General features: G+C 50.0%; 5 protein-coding genes across 5 annotated transcripts; 3 read left to right on the top strand and 2 right to left on the bottom strand.

Moving 5' to 3' along the window:
* Nucleotides 1–342: 342 nt before the first annotated feature.
* LOC123115490 (pectinesterase inhibitor 8-like) lies at nucleotides 343–1,079 on the bottom strand. The gene has a single exon (XM_044536637.1). It carries the CDS (start codon nucleotides 1,000–1,002, stop codon nucleotides 475–477), a length of 528 nt encoding a protein of 175 aa, XP_044392572.1. The 5' UTR covers nucleotides 1,003–1,079; the 3' UTR covers nucleotides 343–474.
* Nucleotides 1,080–1,815: 736 nt separating this feature from the next.
* On the top strand, nucleotides 1,816–2,917 carry LOC123110169 (glutathione S-transferase 4). Its single transcript, XM_044530641.1, has 3 exons — nucleotides 1,816–2,072; nucleotides 2,181–2,229; nucleotides 2,365–2,917. Exons 1-3 carry the CDS (start codon nucleotides 1,923–1,925, stop codon nucleotides 2,832–2,834), a joined length of 669 nt encoding a protein of 222 aa, XP_044386576.1. The 5' UTR covers nucleotides 1,816–1,922; the 3' UTR covers nucleotides 2,835–2,917.
* A 13,616-nt stretch (nucleotides 2,918–16,533) lies between these two features.
* Nucleotides 16,534–17,270, bottom strand: LOC123115489 (pectinesterase inhibitor 8-like). Its single transcript, XM_044536636.1, has one exon. The coding sequence runs from the start codon at nucleotides 17,191–17,193 to the stop codon at nucleotides 16,666–16,668; it is 528 nt and encodes a 175-aa protein (XP_044392571.1). The 5' UTR covers nucleotides 17,194–17,270; the 3' UTR covers nucleotides 16,534–16,665.
* A 736-nt stretch (nucleotides 17,271–18,006) lies between these two features.
* On the top strand, nucleotides 18,007–19,108 carry LOC100037646 (glutathione S-transferase 4). Its single transcript, XM_044530640.1, has 3 exons — nucleotides 18,007–18,263; nucleotides 18,372–18,420; nucleotides 18,556–19,108. Exons 1-3 carry the CDS (start codon nucleotides 18,114–18,116, stop codon nucleotides 19,023–19,025), a joined length of 669 nt encoding a protein of 222 aa, XP_044386575.1. The 5' UTR covers nucleotides 18,007–18,113; the 3' UTR covers nucleotides 19,026–19,108.
* Nucleotides 19,109–20,106: 998 nt separating this feature from the next.
* LOC123110168 (uncharacterized) lies at nucleotides 20,107–23,122 on the top strand. Its single transcript, XM_044530639.1, has 6 exons — nucleotides 20,107–20,657; nucleotides 20,755–20,820; nucleotides 20,930–20,976; nucleotides 21,105–21,776; nucleotides 21,918–22,416; nucleotides 22,627–23,122. Exons 1-5 carry the CDS (start codon nucleotides 20,532–20,534, stop codon nucleotides 22,300–22,302), a joined length of 1,296 nt encoding a protein of 431 aa, XP_044386574.1. The 5' UTR covers nucleotides 20,107–20,531; the 3' UTR covers nucleotides 22,303–22,416; nucleotides 22,627–23,122.
* Nucleotides 23,123–23,191: the final 69 nt, after the last annotated feature.

The following is a 23,191-nucleotide window of genomic DNA, read 5'->3' as shown; positions in this document are numbered from 1 at the left end:
CAATGCCAGAAATTGGGTCCCTGCCAGCCGGAAACACTTAAGTGCCATTATGTTGAGAGAGCGGTTTTTTTTGTATCGGTCTTTATTGGATTTACCTCTTCTTTGCTCAACTCATCTTATTTTAGTGACATAAGTGTAGTCCATTGAAAGGGTATAAAACAATTCTTTGGTTACCTTACAAGCAAAATAGATATAGCACATTGAAAGGGCATAAGACAATTCTTTGGCTACGTTACAAGCAAAATAAATATAGCACGTTGAAAGGGTGTGCGAAATTTAATGCGCGTTTTTTTGAAAGAGCAGAAAGCAAATCAAGATGCATTGAGAACTCTATTAGGCATGTAATTAAACCCACAACTAACGAAAACATGTTTTATTCCTTGCATGTACCTTACAAAGGTTCAGAGTAGTAATCGCTACAAGTTTGATCCGACCTCTAAACTCTGCCACGATTTGGATCCATGATGCTATTCATCACTTGATAAGGTTAGTGATGGCCGTGCAGACTATCGCTGTCTGCACGGAGTAGAGGCTACGTTGCTTGAGAGGCGACGGGACGGCGACCTTAACAAAGGCATCATCGCACTGGTGCGCCAGGGAGACGGCCTTTGCGGCCTCCTCCTTCCCCGCGGCGTAATTTCGGCCGTTGATCTCGTCGTAGGCTCCGGCAAACGTGAACTTCATGTTGTCGTACAGCCCCTGGCATTGCCCAAGGGTCACCTTCGTCTTGGCATCCATGCCCGGCTTCGCTAGTAGGCGCTCGATGTCGTGGATGGTGCCATAGGCGTTGTTGACGCCCATGTTAGCCGCTATCTTGGCCAGGCCCCATGTGTCTGCGTCGGAGCTCTGGTAGTGCTTGCTCAACTCCGACACGCAGAAGACGTAGTTGACATGCGCGTCCTCGTCGGCCGCCGCCTTGCAGGTTGTTTCCACGGTCGCGTCGACACCGGCCAACATGAGAAGGATGGCGGCGGCGACCATAAGAGCCGCCGGTGGCCTCATGGATCTTGCTGGTTGTATGTGGATGGGGAGTGATGCTAAGATTGGGTAATTTTGTTTGCGCCGCACAATACCATTTGGAGAAAGCCTACAAGGATGTCTATTTATAGGCAGGGCACCCTGAGGATGAGCACAACTATTTACAGGTTACAGCTATATCTCGGATATTTTTGTCAAATACTAATATTTATTTCATTTATTTAGGCTAGTAATTACGATATTAACTGTCAGTTACATCTTGTTTTTTTTCTTCTTCTAGAAACGTCAGTTACACATTGTAAAAATGGCTATGAGTTACACAGTTTTTCCATGGATGGGCTTAAGCCCGACCCAAAAATCCTACGCCTGACCCCGGCCCAAATAAAATGGCAGTTTCCTATTATAATTGCAAAAAAATGTGCTTCGGCTGTAGTGTGCATTGTTTTTTAGCATCAGTACAGACACAAGTGTTTATATACACACGCATACACTCATCCCTATGAACGCACACACGCACACCCTACCCCTATGAGCGCCTCCGAGAGATACCACTGTGGGTTGGGGATACAACTGTCCACCTAACCATCTCAATGGGTAGTTGAGATGGTTAGGTGGTGTTGGGTTCGCGGAGTGTGCATTGGTTGGTGGCTTGTTCACGTGGTTGGCTTCCTCAAATATATTTACTTGGCACGATGGACCAATTTTGCTCACCTACCATTGGATTGCGCTGCACACGCAAGCAGTGACGATCGGCGTCGCCTAAAAAACAGAAGTTTGACTGCATACAGGGAACCCCAATACTCCCAGCTAGAATATTGTTTTGGATTTGGATTGGACTGCCGGCGTGCTAAATGAACAACAGTGCTACTAGTGCTCGATGATGAAGTACATAAATGGACCCATAGCAGTGCACTGCAAACACAGAGGGAGAAGAAGAAGAAGGGATGGAGCCTATGAAGGTGTACGGCTGGGCGGTGTCGCCATGGATGGCGCGGGTCCTCGTCTCCCTGGAGGAGGCCGGCGCCGAGTACGAGCTCGTGCCCATGAGCCGCAACGGCGGCGACCACCGGCGGCCGGAGCACCTCGCCAGAAACGTACGTGTGCTCCGCTAAGCTTCTCCATACCTGGTTCATCTTTGCTACTTGAGCTCTGTTGGAAGCAAGAAACACTAACACTACTGTTCCCTTCCAACCATTCCGCAGCCCTTCGGTGAGATCCCGGTGCTCGAAGACGGCGGTCTGACGCTTTACCGTAAGCCTTCATGTTTTCTGTTTTATTTTTGATTCAGTAGGCATATTGTTTTTCTACCAATTATTAAGCAATTTGGTGGGCGTGATAAAAAAACCCGAGGGGTACTGATTTCTCTCCGCAATTTATTTTCTTGAGAATCCCGCGCCATTGCAAGGCATATTCTCCGCAAACACAAGCCCGGGCTTCTAGGAGCAGGCAGCCTCGAGGAGTCGGCGATGGTGGATGTATGGGTCGACGTGGATGCCCACCAGCTGGAGCCCGTACTCAAGCCCATCGTGTGGAACTGCATCATCAACCCGTTCGTCGGGAGGGACGTCGACCAGGGCCTCGTCGATGAGAGCGTCGAGAAGCTCAAGAAGCTGCTGGAGGTGTACGAGGCAAGACTGTCAAGCAACAAGTACTTGGCCGGGGATTTCGTCAGCTTCGCCGACCTCACCCATTTCTCCTTCATGCGCTACTTCATGGCGACGGAGCATGCGGTTGTGCTCGATGCGTATCCGCATGTGAAGGCATGGTGGAAGGCGCTGCTGGCAAGGCCATCGGTCAAGAAGGTGATAGCTGGCATGCCTCCGGATTTTGGATTCGGGAGCGGGAGAATACCATGATAAAGCATGCTTGTTTGTCTATGATGCTCTGATTATCTTTACTGAACCAACGGAAAATAAAGTAAGCAAGATATTTATGTGTAGGGCGTGGATATCATATGGCTTGTTACACGAAACAGAGTTTTCCCCGCTTTCTATGTAAAGTAAACATCACCGAACAATCCGATGCAAACTCACACCATCACAACACAATATACACACCCAAGCCTGGGACAAAGGCACTGAAATAGCAACACCACCCATACAACTCCAAGCAAATATCAAGTGTACAAGAAGCACTGCTAAGAAGTTGTCCAGGCACTCAAACGTGGACAAGCCACTGCAACGAGATGGAGCCGAGCATGACGAACCCTAGCCTCCAAGGCGGTGCCTTTAAGAAGGAAACAACAGCGGAGTGCCACCGCCACCTCATCCAAAGATTACCCACCCCCCCTCCTTCCCCACCCCCCCCGGAGAACCATGATGAACAATGAGTAAATGCGACGACGCCTTCAAGAAGGGGACGGCGCCAGAACGCCATCGCCGCCGGCTTGACAAGTCAGAACAAGTTTTCACCCCGGCCATTACTCATCAGCACCAAGACATGGTACGGTCAACCGCACCACCGCCATTGAAAGCCATACCCCTTCCACCATGCTGCCCACATGGAAATGGTCGTCCGAAAGCGCCTAAGCTGGGTGCTCCGCCCACGAGCACCCACTAGTAGAAAAATGACCTAATGTTCAGCCCTTCAGTCCCGGTTTATAAATTAACCAGCACTAACGTGACCATTGGTGCCGGTTCTAATGGCTATGCATTAGTCCCGGTTCGTGTTGAACCTTCAGTACCGGTGATGGGGTCACGTACCTAGGGTAGGGTCATTGACCTGATCTAAGTACCTTACCCAAGGACACCCTTAGAAGAGGTCGCCTTCCAGTCGACCAACGAGGGACTCACTCGACTAACTTGAAGGACTCGACCACGAAGACTCACTCGACCACCAGAAGGTCAAGAGGCACTCTACACTGCAACGGCCTGTAATTAAGTAGACTTTATGGTAGTAAAGACACTTTATGTGGGGCGTTATCAGTAACGCCCCGGACTTAACTCACCTTAAACCCTCTCCTACGTGGGCTGACTGGGGTCCCGGCGCACTCTATATAAGCCGCCCCCCTCCACAGGTAGAGGGGTTCGGCACCTTGTAACTCATATACTCATAATCCACTCGACCGCCTCCGGGCTCCGAGACGTAGGGCTATTACTTCTTCCGAGAAGGGCCTGAACTCGTACATCCCTTGTGTTTACAACCTCTCCATAGCTAGGACCTTGCCTCTCCATACCTACCCCCCACTCTACTGTCAGGCTTAGAACCACGACAGTTGGCGCCCACCGTGGGGCAGGTGTTTTAGCGATTTTATGGAGAAGTTGCGATTCTTCCGAGTACTTTCATCATGGTGTCTGCTGGAGTTTTGGTCAAAGGTCGAGAGATCTGTCTCGGCACTCTCACCTTCATCGCCGACGACTCCGCCTGGCTCCAGGAGGCTCCACTCGACGTTGATGCGCTCCCCGTCCGCGGTGCGACGCATTTTCGCGCACGTGTCCGCAGTGTTCTGCTGCGACAACCGTCGACCCCGTATCGGACGACTCCTCCATTGTCCACCCTCCCGGTCTCCCGCCAGCGCAAGCGCTCGGGCCGGTCGAGGCTTCAGCGGTGGGTGAGGCACGCGGTGGCTCGCCAATCGGCCACCACCCAAGTTGCGGCAATCGAGCCCGACGAATCTCTCTACGGCTTGTTCGATCTGTCGACTGGCTTCGTAGAGACTGCAACCGAGTGCGGTAGCAGTGATCCAGCGGCGGAAATCTTGATGGTCGACGGACCCCGCAGTCCCCCTGGCTTCGCCCGTGATGGTGGAGCAGGTGACGGAGGCGACCCCGCACGAGGCCACGAAGAGTACCAGCCCGAGCCACTCGACTCTCTGCAAAGAGAGGAACTTCGCCGCAGGAACGTGGATGCTCTGTGTAATCCCATCGCAAGAGAAACCCCCGAGGTTCGTGCCTTGGAGGAGGCGCGTCTGGCCAATTTGGCCGAACGCACTCGACTGGAGAATCTTCAGCGAGCACTCGACGAGCGCGCGCGGCAACGAGTTCCCGACACCAGTCGACGTCAACTCTTCCCGCCGACTCAGGTATATCGAACCCCAATCCAGAATTTAGCAGCTGCGACCCGTATAGCAGAGTCCATCCAGCCTTCGCAGTCGGAAGCTGGCAGAGGTTTGCTGCAGATCAGGGATCTGCTCCGGGCAGCAGGAGATCAGAATTCAGCCGTGTCTCAGTCGCGCAACAGAATTCACAGTCGATCCGTCACTGCGAATACGGTTCAGTCGGCTCACAGCCCCAGATCGCCTCCACGGCGTGAAGGGCGCGAGAATCGGCGAGATCAATATGGCGACCGACTCGACCGAGATGATAGGCGTCGAGTGCCCAATTCCCCTCCGAGGGGTGGGTCTTACGCTCCTCGGTAGCAAGATGATAGGCGTCAGTACAGTACAGGGCGAAGGGTTCCAGTCGACCCCAGAGAACCAGGCTTCGACGCGCGATCCATTATCGTGCAAGGTTTGGTCGACTGGAACAGAGCCCATCGAGGCGGACTCGACAGAGATGCACCCACAAGCAGTCGAGTGCATGTTTCTGGTCCTGAATGTTTCAGCAGAGCTATCAGAGCCGCAGTTATCCCTCCCAATTTCAGGTTGGCAACAGGAGTCAGCAAGTTCACTGGTGAGTCTAAGCCTGAAACTTGGCTTGAGGACTACCGAGTGGCAGTTCAGATTGGTGGTGGGAACGACGAGGTGGCCATGAAGCATTTACCCCTCATGCTGGAAGGTTCTGCCAGGGCATGGTTAACTCAATTACCGCCTAGCAGCATTTACACTTGGGAAGATTTGTCCCAAGTGTTCATCAGAACGTTTGAAGGAACTTGCAAGCGACCAGCTGGACTGACAGAGTTGCAAGTCTGCGTGCAGAAGACCAATGAGACTCTCAGAGAGTATATTCAGAGATGGATCACTTTGCACCACACTGTGGAGAATGTGTCTGATCATCAGGCAGTCTGCGCCTTCAAAGATGGCCTCAAGAACAGAGAACTGAGTTTGAAGTTTGGTCGAACCGGTGACATGACCTTGAGTCGGATGATGGAGATTGCTACCAAGTACGCCAACGGCGAAGAAGAAGACCGACTCCGAAGCGGCAAGCACAAGCCGAGTCAGTCGGAAAAAGGAAACACCAGTCGGAAACAGAAGCGGAAGGCTGAACCGGCAGCTCCAGGAGAGGCTCTGGCCGTGACTCAGGGAAAGTTTAAGGGGAAACCAAAAGGATCCTGGAACCCCAAGAAGGTAAAGGATAAAGAAGGGAACGACGTAATGGATATGCCATGTCACATCCACACGAAGAAAGACGAAGAGGGGAATATCATCTACCCGAAGCACACCACTCGCCAATGTCGACTCCTGATCCAGCAGTTTCAGGGAAAACAGTCTAAGGACAAGGAGAAGGAGTCGGACAAGGCTGAAGACAAGGAGGACAGTGAGGAAGGATATCCGCATATCAACTCCACTCTGATGATCTTTGCAGATGTGGAAAGCAGGAGTCGACTGAAAGTCATTAACCGAGAGGTGAACATGGTTGCCCCAGCAAAAGCAAATTATCTGAAATGGTCTCAAATACCCATCACATTCGACCAATCTGATCACCCGACTCATATTGCCACCCCTGGGAGGCAAGCTTTGGTGGTCGATCCAGTTGTTGAAGGCACTCGACTGACAGAAGTGCTGATGGACGGTGGAAGCGGGCTGAATTTGTTGTATGCAGACACACTGAAAGGAATGGGCATTCCGATGTCCCGACTGAGCACTAGTAACATGAGCTTTCATGGAGTTATACCAGGGAAGAAAGCCGAGTCACTCGGCCAAATAGCTTTGGACGTGGTGTTTGGTGATTCGAAACATTTTCGCAAAGAAAAGTTGACGTTTGAGGTCGTGGATTTTCAGAGTGCATATCATGCCATTTTGGGGAGACCAGCTTACGCACGGTTCGTGGCTCGACCATGTTACGTGTACCTCAAATTGAAGATGCCCGGCCCCAAAGGAGTGATCACTGTCACCGGTGATCGGAAAAAGGCAGAAGAGTGCTTTCAGAAGGGCACAAAGATTGCCGATTCCCAGGTGACAGCGGTCGAGTTCGAGGAATACAAGCAAAACGCAGATCCGAGTGACTTGCTGCGATCAAAGAAACCCGCCACAGAGTCTGCATTCCAGTCGTCCGGTGAGACGAAGCCTGTTCACATTCACCCGACCGACCCCGATGCAGCTCCGACCCGCATCTCCACAACACTCGACCCAAAATAGGAAGAAGCGCTCATCCAGTTCCTCCGTGAGAACTGGGACATTTTTGCATGGAAGCCCGCTGACATGCCAGGTGTTCCCAGGGGACTGGCTGAGCATCGCCTAAGAGTCAACTCGTCTGCAAAACCAGTCAAAGAGCATCTTCGGCAGTCCGCCGTCCAGAAGAGAAAAGCCATTGGTGAGGAAGTGGCTCGACTGTTGGCGGCAGGATTTATCCGAGAGATATACCACTCCGAGTGGCTCGCTAATGTCGTCATGGTTCCTAAGAAGGACAAGTCGCTCCGAATGTGCATTGATTTCAAGCACATCAACCGGGCCTGCCCGAAAGATCATTTTCCTCTCCCTCGCATAGATCAAATTGTTGACTCGACCGCGGGATGCGAGAGGCTGTCTTTTTTAGATGCCTACTCTGGGTACCACCAGATCCGTCTGTACGGACCCGACGAGGTAAAAACAGCTTTCATCACTCCATTCGGGTGCTTCTACTATATCACCATGCCATTCGGCCTCAAGAATGCCGGAGCCACATTTATGCGAATGATTCAGAAGTGTCTACTCACTCAAATCAGTCGGAATGTGGAAGAATATATGGATGATATCATTGTCAAGTCACGAAAAGGTTCCGACCTGCTCGCTGATCTCGTCGAAACATTTGCCAACCTCAGAAGATATGATATCAAGCTCAATCCATCAAAGTGCACATTTGGAGTTCCTGGTGGCAAGTTACTCGGTTTTCTCGTTTCCGAACGGGGAATCGACGCTAACCCAGAGAAGATTGGCACTATTCTCCGAATGAAACGCCCTGTGCGAGTGCACGATGTCCAGAAGCTTACTGGATGCTTGGCCGCATTAAGACGATTCATTTCACGACTCGGTGAAAAGGCATTGCCTCTTTACCGACTGATGAAGAAGACAGACAAGTTCGAGTGGACTCCAGAAGCTGATGCAGCGTTTGCCGAGCTAAAAGCTCTGCTCTCCACCCAGCCGGTGCTTGCTGCTCCAATCAGCAAAGAACCTCTGTTGCTCTATATCGCAGCCACAGGACAAGTTGTCAGTACTGTGCTTACGGTCGAGCGGGAAGAAGAAGGAAAAGCTCTCAAAGTTCAGCGCCCAGTGTATTATTTGTCTGAAGTCTTGACTCCATCCAAGCAGAGATATCCTCATTATCAGAAGCTTGTGTATGGAATATACATGACCACAAAGAAGGTTGCTCATTATTTTTCTGATCATTCCATCACAGTCGTCAGTGACGCTCCACTATCAGAGATTTTGCACAACAGAGATGCAACTGGTCGAGTGGCCAAATGGGCGATTGAACTTCTTCCCCTTGATATCAAGTTTGAGGCAAAGAAAGCCATTAAGTCCCAGGCAATAGCAGATTTCCTCGCCGAGTGGATTGAACAACAGCAGCCGACTGAAGTTCACTCGAAGCATTGGACCATGTTCTTTGATGGCTCTAAGATGTTGAATGGTTCCGGTGCTGGGGTTGTCCTGGTTTCCCCCACAGGAGATAAGCTCAGATATGTGCTCCAGATTCACTTTGATTCCTCCAACAATGAGGCAGAATATGAGGCCCTCTTATATGGGTTGCGCATGGCCATTTCACTCGGCGTCCGTCGCCTGATGGTCTATGGCGACTCGGATTTAGTGGTCAACTAGGTGATGAAAGAGTGGGACGTGAGAAGCCCAGCCATGACTGGATACTGCAGTGCAGTGAGGAAGCTGGAAAAGAAGTTCGAGGGGTTGGAGCTCCATCATATACCCCGACTGAAAAATCAAGCAGCTGATGATCTAGCAAAGATAGGTTCCAAGAGAGAAGCCATTCCGAGTGGTGTGTTCTTGGAGCATATACACACTCCGTCAGTCAAAGAAGATCCTTTCACCGAAGAAACTCCACAGCCCAAGAGTGCCACAGATCCGACTGAGGTTGAAGTCCCAGCGGTGGTCGACTTGATCATGGAGGTCTTGGTGGTCATTCCCGACTGGACAGTTCCATACGTCGCGTATATCCTGAGAAAAGAGCTTCCGGAGGATGAGGAAGAGGCTCTACAGATCGTCCGTCGATCTAAGGCCTTTACCGTAATCAAAGGACAATTGTACAGAGAAAGCGCGACTGGAGTTGGTCAGAAGTGCATAACACCAGAAGAAGGTCGACTCATCCTCAATGATATCCACTCGGGAACCTGTGGTCATCATGCGTCCTCTCGGACCATCGTGGCCAAAGCATACCGAGCCGGATTTTACTGGCCAAAGGCGAATGAGATGGCAAAAGAGATAGTGGATAAGTGCGAGGGATGTCAGTTCTACTCGAATATGTCGCACAAGCCTGCGTCGGCTCTGAAGACCATCCCACTCGTCTGGCCTTTCGCAGTATGGGGACTGGACATGGTCGGTCCTTTGAGAATAGGACGAAGTGGCTTCACGCATGTACTAGTGGCAGTCGACAAGTTCACCAAGTGGATCGAGGCTAAACCAATCAAGAACCGTGACACCGGTACTGCTGTTAGCTTCATCAGGGAACTAATATTCAGATATGGAGTCCCGCACAGCATCATTACGGATAATGGGTCGAACTTTGACTCGGAGGAATTCAGAGATTTCTGCAACTCCCAAGGCACACGGGTCGACTACGCTTCAGTCGCCCATCCGCAGTCGAATGGACAAGCAGAGCGAGCTAATGGACTGATTCTTAAGGGATTGAAGCCCCGACTGATGCGTGATCTCAAACACGCGGCTGGAGCTTGGGTCGACGAACTTCCCTCAGTGCTTTGGGGGCTGCGGACCACACCTAATCGGTCGACCGGAAGAACTCCATTCTTCTTGGTCTACGGAGCTGAAGCAGTCTTGCCGAGTGATCTTCTCCACAATGCTCCTCGAGTTGAAATCTACAACGAAGCAGAGGCTGAACAAGCGCGGCAGGACGCAGTCGACCTTTTAGAGGAAGAAAGGGAGATGGCTCTGATCCGCTCGACCATCTACCAACAAGATTTGCGTCGTTTCCACGCCAGAAATGTGAGAGGTCGAGCCTTCCAGGAAGGAGATTTAGTTCTCCGAGTGGATCAGCACAAACCACACAAGCTTGCTCCTTCTTGGGAAGGTCCCTTCATCGTCACCAAGGTTCTCCACAATGGGGCGTACCGTCTTTACAACGTCGAGCATAATATCGACGAGCCCCGAGCTTGGAACGCGGAACTACTCCGCCCATTTTATACTTAAGTTTTATCACTCGGATGAGTTGCAATAAAGTACTTCTGTAGTTCATGGACCTCAAAATAATAGTGTCATAGTTCCTCCATAATTTCTGTCACTTTTTATTTTTGTCCAATAAAATTCCCCTTCAGTGGGTGACTTAGCCGCGAATCCGTTTCGCCTAAGTTTGTAAAAATCTTACCGAGTGATGAGCCAGACTCCCACTCGGAGGCTTAGCCGCGAATCCGTTTCGCCTAAGTTTGTAAAAATCCTACCGAGTGGTGAGCCAGACTCCCACTCGGAGGCTTAGCTGCGAATCCGTTTCGCCTAAGTTATCAAAATCCTACCGAGCGGTAAGCCAGACTTCCACTCGGAGGCTTAGCTGCAGTCCAAGGACTCGCCTAAGTTATAAAAATCCTACCAAGTGAAGAGCAAACCTCTCACTCAGGGGCTTAGCTGCAGTCCAAGCACTCGCCTAAGTTACAAAACTCCTACCGAGTGAAGAGCAACCCTCTCACTCGGGGGCTTAGCTGCAGTCCAAGCACTCGCCTAAGTTACAAAAATCCTACCGAGTGAAGAGCAACCCTCTCACTCGGAGGCTTAGCCGCAGTCCAAGCACTCGCCTAAGTTATAAAAATCCTACCGAGTGAAGAGCAAACCTCTCACTCGGGGGCTTAGCTGCAGTCCAAGCACTCGCCTAAGTTACAAAAATCCTACCGAGTGAAGAGCAACCCTCTCACTCGGAGGCTTAGCTGCAGCCCAGTGCTAGCCTAAGTTATCAAAATCCTACCGAGTGGTAAGCCAGACTTTCACTCAGGGGCTTAGCTGCAGCCCTGTGCTCGCCTAAGTTGTAAAAAATCCTACCGAGTGAAGAGCAACCCTCTCACTCGGAGACTTAGCTGCAGTCCAAGCACTCGCCTAAGTTATAAAAATCCTACCGAGTGAAGAGTAAACCCCTCACTCGGAGGCTTAGCTGCAGCCCAATGCTCGCCTAAGTTATAGAAATCCTACCGAGTGGTAAGCCGGGCTTCCACTCGGAGGATTAGCCGCAGCCCAGTGCTCGCCTAAGTGGACTAAAGAATAAGTCGATTGCAGTAAAGGCGCCTTGCTTTGAACCTGCAAAAGACATTTCGAGCCAAAAGCAATCGTATTCAAACACCAAATTCGAGTTTGAATCGATATCTAAAAGAACCGAAAGTGCTCAGGCGTTAAGCCTGTTAAGGTTTATCGGTTACAATTTCACTCGGCATACCGAGGCAAATTTAAAGCGTCGAGCCAGAAGAAGTTTTTTACCCCTCCTGTGGAGGGCTGGAAGGTGCAACGAATTCATCAAGGTTAATTCCGTCGGCGATCCGAGTGGCAGCCGCAAGGAAAGTTTCCATAAAGGACCTGAAGTCGTGTTTCTTGGTGTTGGCCACCCGAAGGGCCGCCAGCTTCTCTTCTCGCGCATCTTTACAGTGGACTCGGGCCAGACACAGAGCAACATCTGCACCACACCGAGCCGAGGACTTCTTCCATTCCTGCACTCGACCAGGGATCGTGTTCAAGCGGGCCATCAGCGACTCAAGGTCATTCTGAAGTGTCTCCTCAGGCCAGAGCGTCGAGTCGATGCGAGATGTGGCGGCCTTCAGCCTTGCGAGATAGTCCACGACAGCTGCAACACGAGACTCCAGTCGGAAAACATCCATGGCAACTTCGTCGTTCACCGGAGAATTGACGGGGTCGAGGTTTGGCTCCAGCCGGCTAGTTTCTTCTTCAAAGTTTTGACAAAATTCTGCAAGGATCATCACTAAGTCAAGGGGATGGTCGAATGGAAAAACCACAATTGGAAATGTTTGCCGAGCATAGAGGTTTACCTTCAAGCATAAGAAACAGCTTCTTGGCAAGACCACTCAGGAAGGCCTCCAGATCATTTTTCTTCCCAGTCAACTTACTGACTTGGTCGGTCAGGGCAGCTTTATCAGTTTTTAGTCGACTGACCTCCTTGTTGGCGATCCCAAGAGCAGCTTTCAGATTGGTATTGTCTTGTTCAAGCTTGGTGACTGAAGCTAACTTCTCGTCAGCAAGCTTGATCTTCTCAGCTAGTTCGAGGTCTTTCTTCTGTTGGGCCTCCCTTACCTTACCTGCAAGTTACAGCAAGATCAGATTTTAAAACAAGCAAGGGGAAAAGCAGTCGTCAGGGTCTCACCAAACATACCTTCGGTCTCCTCCTTTGCCTTCGTCAGCTTCTCCTGAACCAGCTTCAAGCTCAGCTCGAGTTGAGTGTGCTTGTTTTCCAGCTCAGAGTAGCGAGCCACAAGATCACAGGAGTTCTGCGAAGAACCAATCGACTAAATGTCAAATATAATTCACTTCCGAGTGAAAAAGGAAAAATCACACGTTTCTAAGACTACAGCCGAATACAAGCATTCGACTGTAGTCTCGGGGACTACACCCAGTGGGTGCACTCAGCGTGCCCCCACTAATCCTGTTGAAGACAAAGTCGACCAGTCGACCTCAAAAAAAAAGAGAGAGATGTATTCTTTAAGACTGTAATCAACTGCAAGCAGTCGACCACAGTCTCGGGGACTACACCCAGTGGGTGCACTTAGCGTGCCCCCACCGGTTTGTGAAATCCAGTCGACATAGTCGACTAACAGAAAGATTGACATCATAAAGCCTAAGGCCGACTGCCAGCAGTCGGCCTTAGCCTTGGGGACTACACCCAGCGGGTGCACTCAGCGTGCCCCCGCTAACACGGAGTTTAATCGACACACCCACTGGGTGACTACTATAAATTCCGGAAAGGAAAAGTTTTTGGTAGCATATCCAACAGAACAAACGGTGGTCGACTGACCTGAACATTGCTTTGGAGGGCAGAACTGGCGTCATAAGCTGCCTGGCTCGCATCCCGGATGGTCTTCAACTGCTCCATCATGATTCCCGCCTGGCGTATTGCCTCCTTCGCCGCGCCAGCTTGGTCCTCTGGGACGTGGTGCATCGTGAAGAGGGAGGGCTGCTGAGCACTCGTCAATGGATCTGCGAAGGACACCGTGTGTCGAGTGGTGTTCTCTTCCTCCGCAATCAGAATCTCAGGCGCCGTCACATCCTGGGGCACCTTGCTGGCAGACGCTTTCCTACTCCTTCTGCGCTTCAGCGGTTCCTCATCCTCATCATCATCAGGGAGATTGATAACAGCGTTGGGTGGAGCTTCGGAGAAGAATCAGGATCAGAGATCGCGAGTCAGTCGACTAAAAACGGCGTTAAGAATATAGTACCTGGTTTTGAAGTTGCTGCGTCCTCCATCTCATGGTCATCAGCCCGGGCTGAGGTCTCAGAAGTAGCAGCACTGCAACTCCAAAGAATCAGTCGACTAACTTCAGCGTCAACCAGAGACAAAGTTCACACAAAATAAGAAGACTTAAGCAGCACGATTACCCTGATATGGTGGGGATGGACACCTTCATCTTCGGCAGGAGCTTGATCAGCTTCGACGAGGCCGCCCTGGGTTGCTTCGGCGCCTTTTCAGTCGGCACTGGAGAGGTGGTCCGAGGGCGTTTGGTCGACTGAGCGGCGGTCGCAACCCCCTTACCACGTTCAGTCGAAGGGTCGTGGACAAGCTTCGACCGCCTTTCCGAGCGCGGTGGTACGACCTCCTCCTCCTCTTCTTCCTCGTCTTCAACGTCATCTTCATCATCGTCATCATCGTCATCGTCATCATCATCCTCTACAACGTCCGAGTCCCATTCCTCCTCTTCCTGGCTCTCGCCCCCACTCGCCTCACCCTCCTCAGTCGGAGCTTGTGCCCCATTGGGCATCGAATACATCTCGGTGAGGGCCTAGCAGATATCAAGACAAGGATCAATCGACCAGTCGGCAGGATAAACAGAAATGAATGTGACAAGAACACAGTGGAGAGCAGAGCAAGCGTACCTTATTTGGATCGCTGTTGTGGTCGAGTGGAGGAATCCTTCTGGCTCCGCGTGGGTTATCCTTGTTTCCAGTAACGGCTACCATCCATCTTTCCAGAGTGACATCGTCGACTGCTTCTGGATGGACTCGAGTCTCGTCTTCAGTCCCACAGTACAACCACATGCAGTGACTCCGGAACTGAAGGGGCTGGATGCGACGCCTAAGGAAGACCTCCACGAGATCCATGCCCGTCACTCCCTCCCGAACCAACTGCACCACGCGCTCCATCAACATCTTCACGTCAGCTTTCTCCTCCGGAATCAACTTCAGAGAGGAGGGCTTGTTCACTCGGTCCATGGTAAACTGAGGGAGTCCACTCGACTGCCCCGGTGTCGACTGGTCCTGGCAGTAGAACCAGGTCGACTGCCAGCCTCTGACTGACTCGGGAAAGGTCATGGGCGGGAAGGTGCTCTTGTTCCTCACCTGGATCCCCAGACCCCCACACATTTGGACGACTCGGGTTCTTTCATCGCCTGGGCTCGCCTTCTTCACGGTCTGAGAGCGACACATGAATATATGCTTGAACAAACCCCAGTGCGGTCGACAGCCCAGGAAACCCTCACACATGGACACGAACGCGGCAAGATAGGCGATAGAATTTGGGGTAAAGTGGTGGAGCTGCGCTCCAAAGAAGTTCAAGAAGCCACGGAAGAAAATACTCGGCGGCAAAGAAAATCCACGATCAACATGGGTGGCCAAGAGTACACACTCACCCTCTTCTGGCTGGGGCTGCCATTCCTTCCCCGGAAGCCTCGCAGCTCCATGAGGGATCAAGCCCTCGTTGGCCATGTCGAGGAGATCTTTTTCTGTGATGGTCGACTGGATCCAGTCTCCTTGGACCCAGCCCTTCGGCAGGCGGGATCTGGACGAAGACCCGCCGCGGCTGGTAGATCTCCCCTTCGCCTTCTCCGACGCCGACGCCTTCTTCGCACGTTCCAGCGCCGCCGTCTTCTCCTTGGCCATGGTTGCCGGCGAGATGCGCGAGGGGAAGTTGTGCGGGGGGCAAGAGCGAGCGCGCTGGACGGAGACGAAGGGAGCAGAGAGAGAGAGAATGCTGAGGCACAGTACAAAAATCCTCACCGGGCGCATTTATAAGGTCCTTTCCGAGTGGATGACAGGTGGGCCCGGTCGATCTAATCATATCCAGGAACAGTTATGCAGACGGGATACGTGGCGAAGAAAGCGGCGCGGAGATCAAGGCGTCTATGTCCCGTCCCATCTGAACGCCACGGTCCGCTCCGCTTTGCGCGCGTCCCCAAATTTCGCATCCCGCAGAATCCGCGAACAGCAGATCAGTCTGTCAGACGCGGAGTTTCCCGCGATCCGTCGCTCGGGGATCGTCGAAGTCCGAAAGATCACTCGACGAAAGAAGAGAATGGATCGAGTCGACTGAAGACAAGTTGCTCACTATAGACGAAGAGATTCTTTGGTCCAGAACAACGCACAACCAGAGCGCAAAGGTTAATCGGAAACGACATCAACTCCTTCCTCACTCGAAGCCTCAATCCATTCGGGGGCTAATGATGGGGTCACGTACCTAGGGTAGGGTCATGGATCTGATCTAAGTACCTTACCCAAGGACACCCTTAGAAGAGGTCACCTTCCAGTCGACCAACGAGGGACTCACTCGACTAACTTGAAGGACTCGACCACGAAGACTCACTCGACCACCAGAAGGTCAAGAGGCACTCTACACTGCAACGGCCTGTAATTAAGTAGACTTTATGGTAGTAAAGACACTTTATGTGGGGCGTTATCAGTAACGCCCCGGACTTAACTCACCTTAAACCCTCTCCTACGTGGGCTGACTGGGGTCCCGGCGCACTCTATATAAGCCGCCCCCCTCCACAGGTAGAGGGGTTCGGCACCTTGTAACTCATATACTCATAATCCACTCGACCGCCTCCGGGCTCCGAGACGTAGGGCTATTACTTCTTCCGAGAAGGGCCTAAACTCATACATCCCTTGTGTTTACAACCTCTCCATAGCTAGGACCTTGCCTCTCCATACCTACCCCCCACTCTACTGTCAGGCTTAGAACCACGAGGGCATAAGACAATTCTTTGGCTACGTTACAAGCAAAATAAATATAGCACATTGAAAGGGTGTGCGAAATTTAATGCGCGTTTTTTTTGAAAGAGCAGAAAGCAAATCAAGATGCATTGAGAACTCTATTAGGCATGTAATTAAACCCACAACTAACGAAAACATGTTTTATTCCTTGCATGTACCTTACAAAGGTTCAGAGTAGTAATCGCTACAAGTTTGATCCGACCTCTAAACTCTGCCACGATTTGGATCCATGATGCTATTCATCACTTGATAAGGTTAGTGATGGCCGTGCAGACTATCGCTGTCTGCACGGAGTAGAGGCTACGTTGCTTGAGAGGCGACGGGACGGCGACCTTAACAAAGGCATCATCGCACTGGTGCGCCAGGGAGACGGCCTTTGCGGCCTCCTCCTTCCCCGCGGCGTAATTTCGGCCGTTGATCTCGTCGTAGGCTCCGGCAAACGTGAACTTCATGTTGTCGTACAGCCCCTGGCATTGCCCAAGGGTCACCTTCGTCTTGGCATCCATGCCCGGCTTCGCTAGTAGGCGCTCGATGTCGTGGATGGTGCCATAGGCGTTGTTGACGCCCATGTTAGCCGCTATCTTGGCCAGGCCCCATGTGTCTGCGTCGGAGCTCTGGTAGTGCTTGCTCAACTCCGACACGCAGAAGACGTAGTTGACATGCGCGTCCTCGTCGGCCGCCGCCTTGCAGGTTGTTTCCACGGTCGCGTCGACACCGGCCAACATGAGAAGGATGGCGGCGGCGACCATAAGAGCCGCCGGTGGCCTCATGGATCTTGCTGGTTGTATGTGGATGGGGAGTGATGCTAAGATTGGGTAATTTTGTTTGCGCCGCACAATACCATTTGGAGAAAGCCTACAAGGATGTCTATTTATAGGCAGGGCACCCTGAGGATGAGCACAACTATTTACAGGTTACAGCTATATCTCGGATATTTTTGTCAAATACTAATATTTATTTCATTTATTTAGGCTAGTAATTACGATATTAACTGTCAGTTACATCTTGTTTTTTTTCTTCTTCTAGAAACGTCAGTTACACATTGTAAAAATGGCTATGAGTTACACAGTTTTTCCATGGATGGGCTTAAGCCCGACCCAAAAATCCTACGCCTGACCCCGGCCCAAATAAAATGGCAGTTTCCTATTATAATTGCAAAAAAATGTGCTTCGGCTGTAGTGTGCATTGTTTTTTAGCATCAGTACAGACACAAGTGTTTATATACACACGCATACACTCATCCCTATGAACGCACACACGCACACCCTACCCCTATGAGCGCCTCCGAGAGATACCACTGTGGGTTGGGGATACAACTGTCCACCTAACCATCTCAATGGGTAGTTGAGATGGTTAGGTGGTGTTGGGTTCGCGGAGTGTGCATTGGTTGGTGGCTTGTTCACGTGGTTGGCTTCCTCAAATATATTTACTTGGCACGATGGACCAATTTTGCTCACCTACCATTGGATTGCGCTGCACACGCAAGCAGTGACGATCGGCGTCGCCTAAAAAACAGAAGTTTGACTGCATACAGGGAACCCCAATACTCCCAGCTAGAATATTGTTTTGGATTTGGATTGGACTGCCGGCGTGCTAAATGAACAACAGTGCTACTAGTGCTCGATGATGAAGTACATAAATGGACCCATAGCAGTGCACTGCAAACACAGAGGGAGAAGAAGAAGAAGGGATGGAGCCTATGAAGGTGTACGGCTGGGCGGTGTCGCCATGGATGGCGCGGGTCCTCGTCTCCCTGGAGGAGGCCGGCGCCGAGTACGAGCTCGTGCCCATGAGCCGCAACGGCGGCGACCACCGGCGGCCGGAGCACCTCGCCAGAAACGTACGTGTGCTCCGCTAAGCTTCTCCATACCTGGTTCATCTTTGCTACTTGAGCTCTGTTGGAAGCAAGAAACACTAACACTACTGTTCCCTTCCAACCATTCCGCAGCCCTTCGGTGAGATCCCGGTGCTCGAAGACGGCGGTCTGACGCTTTACCGTAAGCCTTCATGTTTTCTGTTTTATTTTTGATTCAGTAGGCATATTGTTTTTCTACCAATTATTAAGCAATTTGGTGGGCGTGATAAAAAAACCCGAGGGGTACTGATTTCTCTCCGCAATTTATTTTCTTGAGAATCCCGCGCCATTGCAAGGCATATTCTCCGCAAACACAAGCCCGGGCTTCTAGGAGCAGGCAGCCTCGAGGAGTCGGCGATGGTGGATGTATGGGTCGACGTGGATGCCCACCAGCTGGAGCCCGTACTCAAGCCCATCGTGTGGAACTGCATCATCAACCCGTTCGTCGGGAGGGACGTCGACCAGGGCCTCGTCGATGAGAGCGTCGAGAAGCTCAAGAAGCTGCTGGAGGTGTACGAGGCAAGACTGTCAAGCAACAAGTACTTGGCCGGGGATTTCGTCAGCTTCGCCGACCTCACCCATTTCTCCTTCATGCGCTACTTCATGGCGACGGAGCATGCGGTTGTGCTCGATGCGTATCCGCATGTGAAGGCATGGTGGAAGGCGCTGCTGGCAAGGCCATCGGTCAAGAAGGTGATAGCTGGCATGCCTCCGGATTTTGGATTCGGGAGCGGGAGAATACCATGATAAAGCATGCTTGTTTGTCTATGATGCTCTGATTATCTTTACTGAACCAACGGAAAATAAAGTAAGCAAGATATTTATGTGTAGGGCGTGGATATCAAATGGCTTGTTACACGAAACAGAGTTTTCCCCGCTTTCTATGTAAAGTAAACATCACCGAACAATCCGATGCAAACTCACACCATCACAACACAATATACACACCCAAGCCTGGGACAAAGGCACTGAAATAGCAACACCACCCATACAACTCCAAGCAAATATCAAGTGTACAAGAAGCACTGCTAAGAAGTTGTCCAGGCACTCAAACGTGGACAAGCCACTGCAACGAGATGGAGCCGAGCATGACGAACCCTAGCCTCCAAGGCGGTGCCTTTAAGAAGGAAACAACACCGGAGCGCCACCGCCACCTCATCCAAAGATCACCCACCCCCCCCTCCTTCCCCACCCCCCCGGAGAACCATGATGAACAATGAGTAAATGCGACGACGCCTTCAAGAAGGGGACGGCGCCAGAACGCCATCGCCGCCGGCTTGACAAGTCAGAACAAGTTTTCACCCCGGCCATTACTCATCAGCACCAAGACGTGGTACGGTCAACCGCACCACCGCCATTGAAAGCCATACCCCTTCCACCATGCTGCCCACATGGAAATGGTCGTCCGAAAGCGCCTGAGCTGGGTGCTCCGCCCACGAGCACCCACTAGTAGAAAAATGACCTAATGTTCAGCCCTTCAGTCCCGGTTTATAAATTAACCGGCACTAACGTGACCATTGGTGCTGGTTCTAATGGCTATGCATTAGTCCCGGTTCGTGTTGAACCTTTAGTACCGGTTCGTGGCACGAACCGGTACTAAAAGGGTGGTGGCAGGCTGACGCCAGGCCGGGGCCCCACGAGCCCCTTTAGTCCCGGTTTGTGACACGAACCGGGACTAAAGGTCTAACCTATAGTGCCGGTTTGCATCACAAACTGGGACAAAATGGGTCTGCCCTTTAGTCCCGATTCGTGTCTCAAACCGGGACTAAAGGTCCCATTTTCAAACACTAACCCCAACCCCTGATCGCCTTTTCAGTTTTGTAAAAAGTAAAAGAAAATGATAAAAACTTCAAAAATTAAAATCCTTCGTCATGTAGTTATGTTACTACATCTACTAGTTAGGAAAATTAAAAAACTTAAATTTGGACATGTTTTGCAAAAAAAAGTGTTATGAAAATGTAAAACGACTATATCTTTTGCATACTATATGTTGTATTAGTACTGTTGGCTATGTACTAGTACTACTGTGCTTATCCCGATACCTTTTTGGTACTGTTATCCAAGCTTTGTTGCAAACTTGTAACTGCTAAAAATTTACGAGTCCCTTTTGATGCCTTCTGTATTTGATGGAGTTACTTTAGTTTTTCACAAATATGCTTCTAATAATAACTCCCATGTCCATGTTCTTTTCTTGCACCTGAATTGTATAATACTGCACAGTATTATTTTGTGTCATCCTAAACTTTGTTTTTCATGCGGATTCTGCAAATTTTCCATCTTTATCAGGATAATTCTGCACGCTGTTGGATCTTTGAAAAAAATCAACTTAAAGAAGCTCCCGTGCACACAAATTTCCCAGAGCTAAAAGAATCAATAGATGTAAAACTGCGACTCCTTGACTCCTTGTTGACCTTCGCCTTTCTCCTGAATGTGTGAGCTTGTATCATACTAACTGGTATATCAAATGTTCATGCAGCTCTCAGTAGTATCTCATCAATGCTTTGGTCTTACACTTGCACCTGGAGAAGTAATGATTGCTGTGGTATGCTGTAGGTTGTTCCTTAAATTTGACATATGTTGCTCAACTGCGAGTTTTGCACTTGAGCTTATGTACATAAGCTACACCAATTGATGGATATTGTCTCTTTCAGGTCCGCAGCTTGGATCCAAATATGCTAGATCAGATGTATCAAGCCAGGTATTATTTATGAGCTTAGTATAGGAAGTACCGGAGCCTTGTAATAGAAAAATCTTCATGTATTGACTGCTTTGAGATAAAGGTTCATCAATTCATCATGGTAACATTTTGGTGAACAAAAACAACAGGACACAAAAGGCAGTGGTTGAGTTCATTTGGATTAGTGGTCAGTTCCTTGGCATTCCACTAAACAAGGACATTTATATCTCCAACAAACAATCTGCAAAGTCATCCGAGACTAACTTCTTATGGTGGGGTTCCAACATTCTTTGGTCACTGAAGAATTATGAAAAATGTGAAACCAGACTTGTCTTATGGGATGTCATAGCTGCTTTACAAGTGCTCATGAAATCCGCACCAGCATTTCTGGAGACACTAATGCATAAATGGGTCTCAGATTTGTTTTCAGATGACCAACAACGTGTTTCTATCGATACCCTGTGTCAGTGTAGAAAGGACATGATGTCCAATGTCAGCTCGCGGAAGCTACACCTGCTGAATATCATTTGTAGGAAAGTAATGCTTCGTGATCCTGCTGGAGAAAATGGTAATAGCACGTCAACTGATTTGTGGAGCAGTCTTCTGTTGAGCAGCGAAAGAGAGCTACGAGAGAGACTTGTGGCTTTCACTTTTGCTGCTGCCTTGAATCGAATGTCATATTTTCGCAAGGGCGCATGTGCTGAAAACATGTGGTTTCCTGTTGGTGTTGCCCAGATGCGTTCTTGGGTGTCTATGAACAGTGGAGGAGTGCATAATCAGCTCAGGTCTCTCAGTTCGACAATTAAACGTCTTGGAAGCAGGTATCCAGTTTTTACTAGATTTATTGTTCATCTACTCTATAAGCTGATTCCATTACTTCAAGGACCTAAAGTTTTGTCAGTTCATTGAACTGTAAAATTGGGCATTCAGTATATCTGCTTTAAATTGTTTTTCTGTTGCAGGATCATGTGTGAATACTCAGCTAAAGAAACCTGTGCCTATTGCTCCGCACCGGTTCACTTCGAGTCACCTGACATAGCCTTGTGTGGAAGTGTTGATCCTGCTATTGTTCCCACAGAAAGGCACAAGCTGTCAAGATGTGCAGCATCGATGCGCTTATGCTCTGTTCTGGAACCAACCTGGTACTGTGTATGTTGTGGAGGAATGGTTGATAAGCTTGTGCCCGAGACCTATTTCACCATGAAGACATCTCCCTTGTTGGATGCTGCCGATCCAGATGATGAATCGTCACTTTATTCAGCACCTGCTGTTCCTCGTTGCCCCTTCTGCGGCATACTGCTGCAGAGGTTGATGCCAGAGTTCCTGCTCTCCGTCTGCCCGGTATAGAAGCTAGTGGGACTTTTTTTGCTCAAGTGCACGTCGTCTCTTTTTGCATTATTGTGCGTTTGTTCTTTATTCCTAGAGGCTGCCAAAAAAGGATGGAAAGCAACGTCATCCTGTGTAAGTCCTGAATTTCTCTTATCTATATATGTTTGAATTATTGAGCTCCAAACACCCTTTTAACATGTGATTAAGAAGTTTCTACGGAATATGACCAGGAACAATATGAGCTTTGTCTTCCATACAGCATGCACATTATGTTACTCGACTTTTTAATAGGCCTGGCTTTTGGTTGATTATGCCACTGAGTTTCTTATAATGGTATTTCAGCGACAGTTGTTCTTGGGGAGATGCTTGTTTTGAATATTATGTTGGTCAGCGCGTGCAGTGGCATCTTTAGCTTCGGCAGAGATCGAGGAAGAGCCAGATAGTCTAAAGGCAAAAGGAAATGGTTCAATAGGAGACAGCAGTGCACAATCTTCATGTCCCATGTTGGAACATGACCCATAGTTGTCGTGTTAGACAAGAGGCTTCTAGGACTCGTAACTGATTAAGTGTTTTAGCATATGATGTTCACAAGATTACTTTACATTGCTGAGCCGTGAACATAAGAGTTCATGTGTCGATTTATAAGATTTTATAGGGTTTTCATGTCTTGATTTATAATGATTTGTCATTTTAGCTTTTGGTGAGGCTGTGCTCCTGCCGTTGCCCGTCAATTTTTCTTGGCAAAAGTAGTATGTGCTATAACATAGTAGTATATACAGAGGTGAGGCTGGGGCTGTGAAGTATATTTGTTCGATTTTGGAGGATCATAATCCACCATCTGCCGGGTACTATCTTATTTTGTGCTACTTATGCTGGAATGTTTAAAGCCTGCTCCGGTAACTAAATA

Source organism: Triticum aestivum, chromosome 5B (genome assembly GCF_018294505.1).
Source record: "Triticum aestivum cultivar Chinese Spring chromosome 5B, IWGSC CS RefSeq v2.1, whole genome shotgun sequence".
Taxonomy (NCBI): domain Eukaryota; kingdom Viridiplantae; phylum Streptophyta; class Magnoliopsida; order Poales; family Poaceae; genus Triticum; species Triticum aestivum.
The sequence above is the reverse complement of the archived record's forward strand: the minus strand, read 5'-3'. Positions and strand labels throughout refer to the sequence as shown.

Bases quoted from the DNA above. Each gene is read 5' to 3' on its own strand.
- LOC123115490 (XM_044536637.1), bottom strand. From the start codon at position 1,002: ATGAGGCCACCGGCGGCTCTTATGGTCGCCGCCGCCATCCTTCTCATG.
- LOC123110169 (XM_044530641.1), top strand. From the start codon at position 1,923: ATGGAGCCTATGAAGGTGTACGGCTGGGCGGTGTCGCCATGGATGGCG. The intron at 2,073-2,180 runs GTACGTGTGCTC...ACCATTCCGCAG, and splicing joins CGGAGCACCTCGCCAGAAAC to CCCTTCGGTGAGATCCCGGT. The intron at 2,230-2,364 runs GTAAGCCTTCAT...TATTTTCTTGAG, and splicing joins CGGCGGTCTGACGCTTTACC to AATCCCGCGCCATTGCAAGG.
- LOC123115489 (XM_044536636.1), bottom strand. From the start codon at position 17,193: ATGAGGCCACCGGCGGCTCTTATGGTCGCCGCCGCCATCCTTCTCATG.
- LOC100037646 (XM_044530640.1), top strand. From the start codon at position 18,114: ATGGAGCCTATGAAGGTGTACGGCTGGGCGGTGTCGCCATGGATGGCG. The intron at 18,264-18,371 runs GTACGTGTGCTC...ACCATTCCGCAG, and splicing joins CGGAGCACCTCGCCAGAAAC to CCCTTCGGTGAGATCCCGGT. The intron at 18,421-18,555 runs GTAAGCCTTCAT...TATTTTCTTGAG, and splicing joins CGGCGGTCTGACGCTTTACC to AATCCCGCGCCATTGCAAGG.
- LOC123110168 (XM_044530639.1), top strand. From the start codon at position 20,532: ATGCGGATTCTGCAAATTTTCCATCTTTATCAGGATAATTCTGCACGC. The intron at 20,658-20,754 runs GTAAAACTGCGA...ATGTTCATGCAG, and splicing joins AGCTAAAAGAATCAATAGAT to CTCTCAGTAGTATCTCATCA. The intron at 20,821-20,929 runs GTATGCTGTAGG...TGTCTCTTTCAG, and splicing joins GAGAAGTAATGATTGCTGTG to GTCCGCAGCTTGGATCCAAA.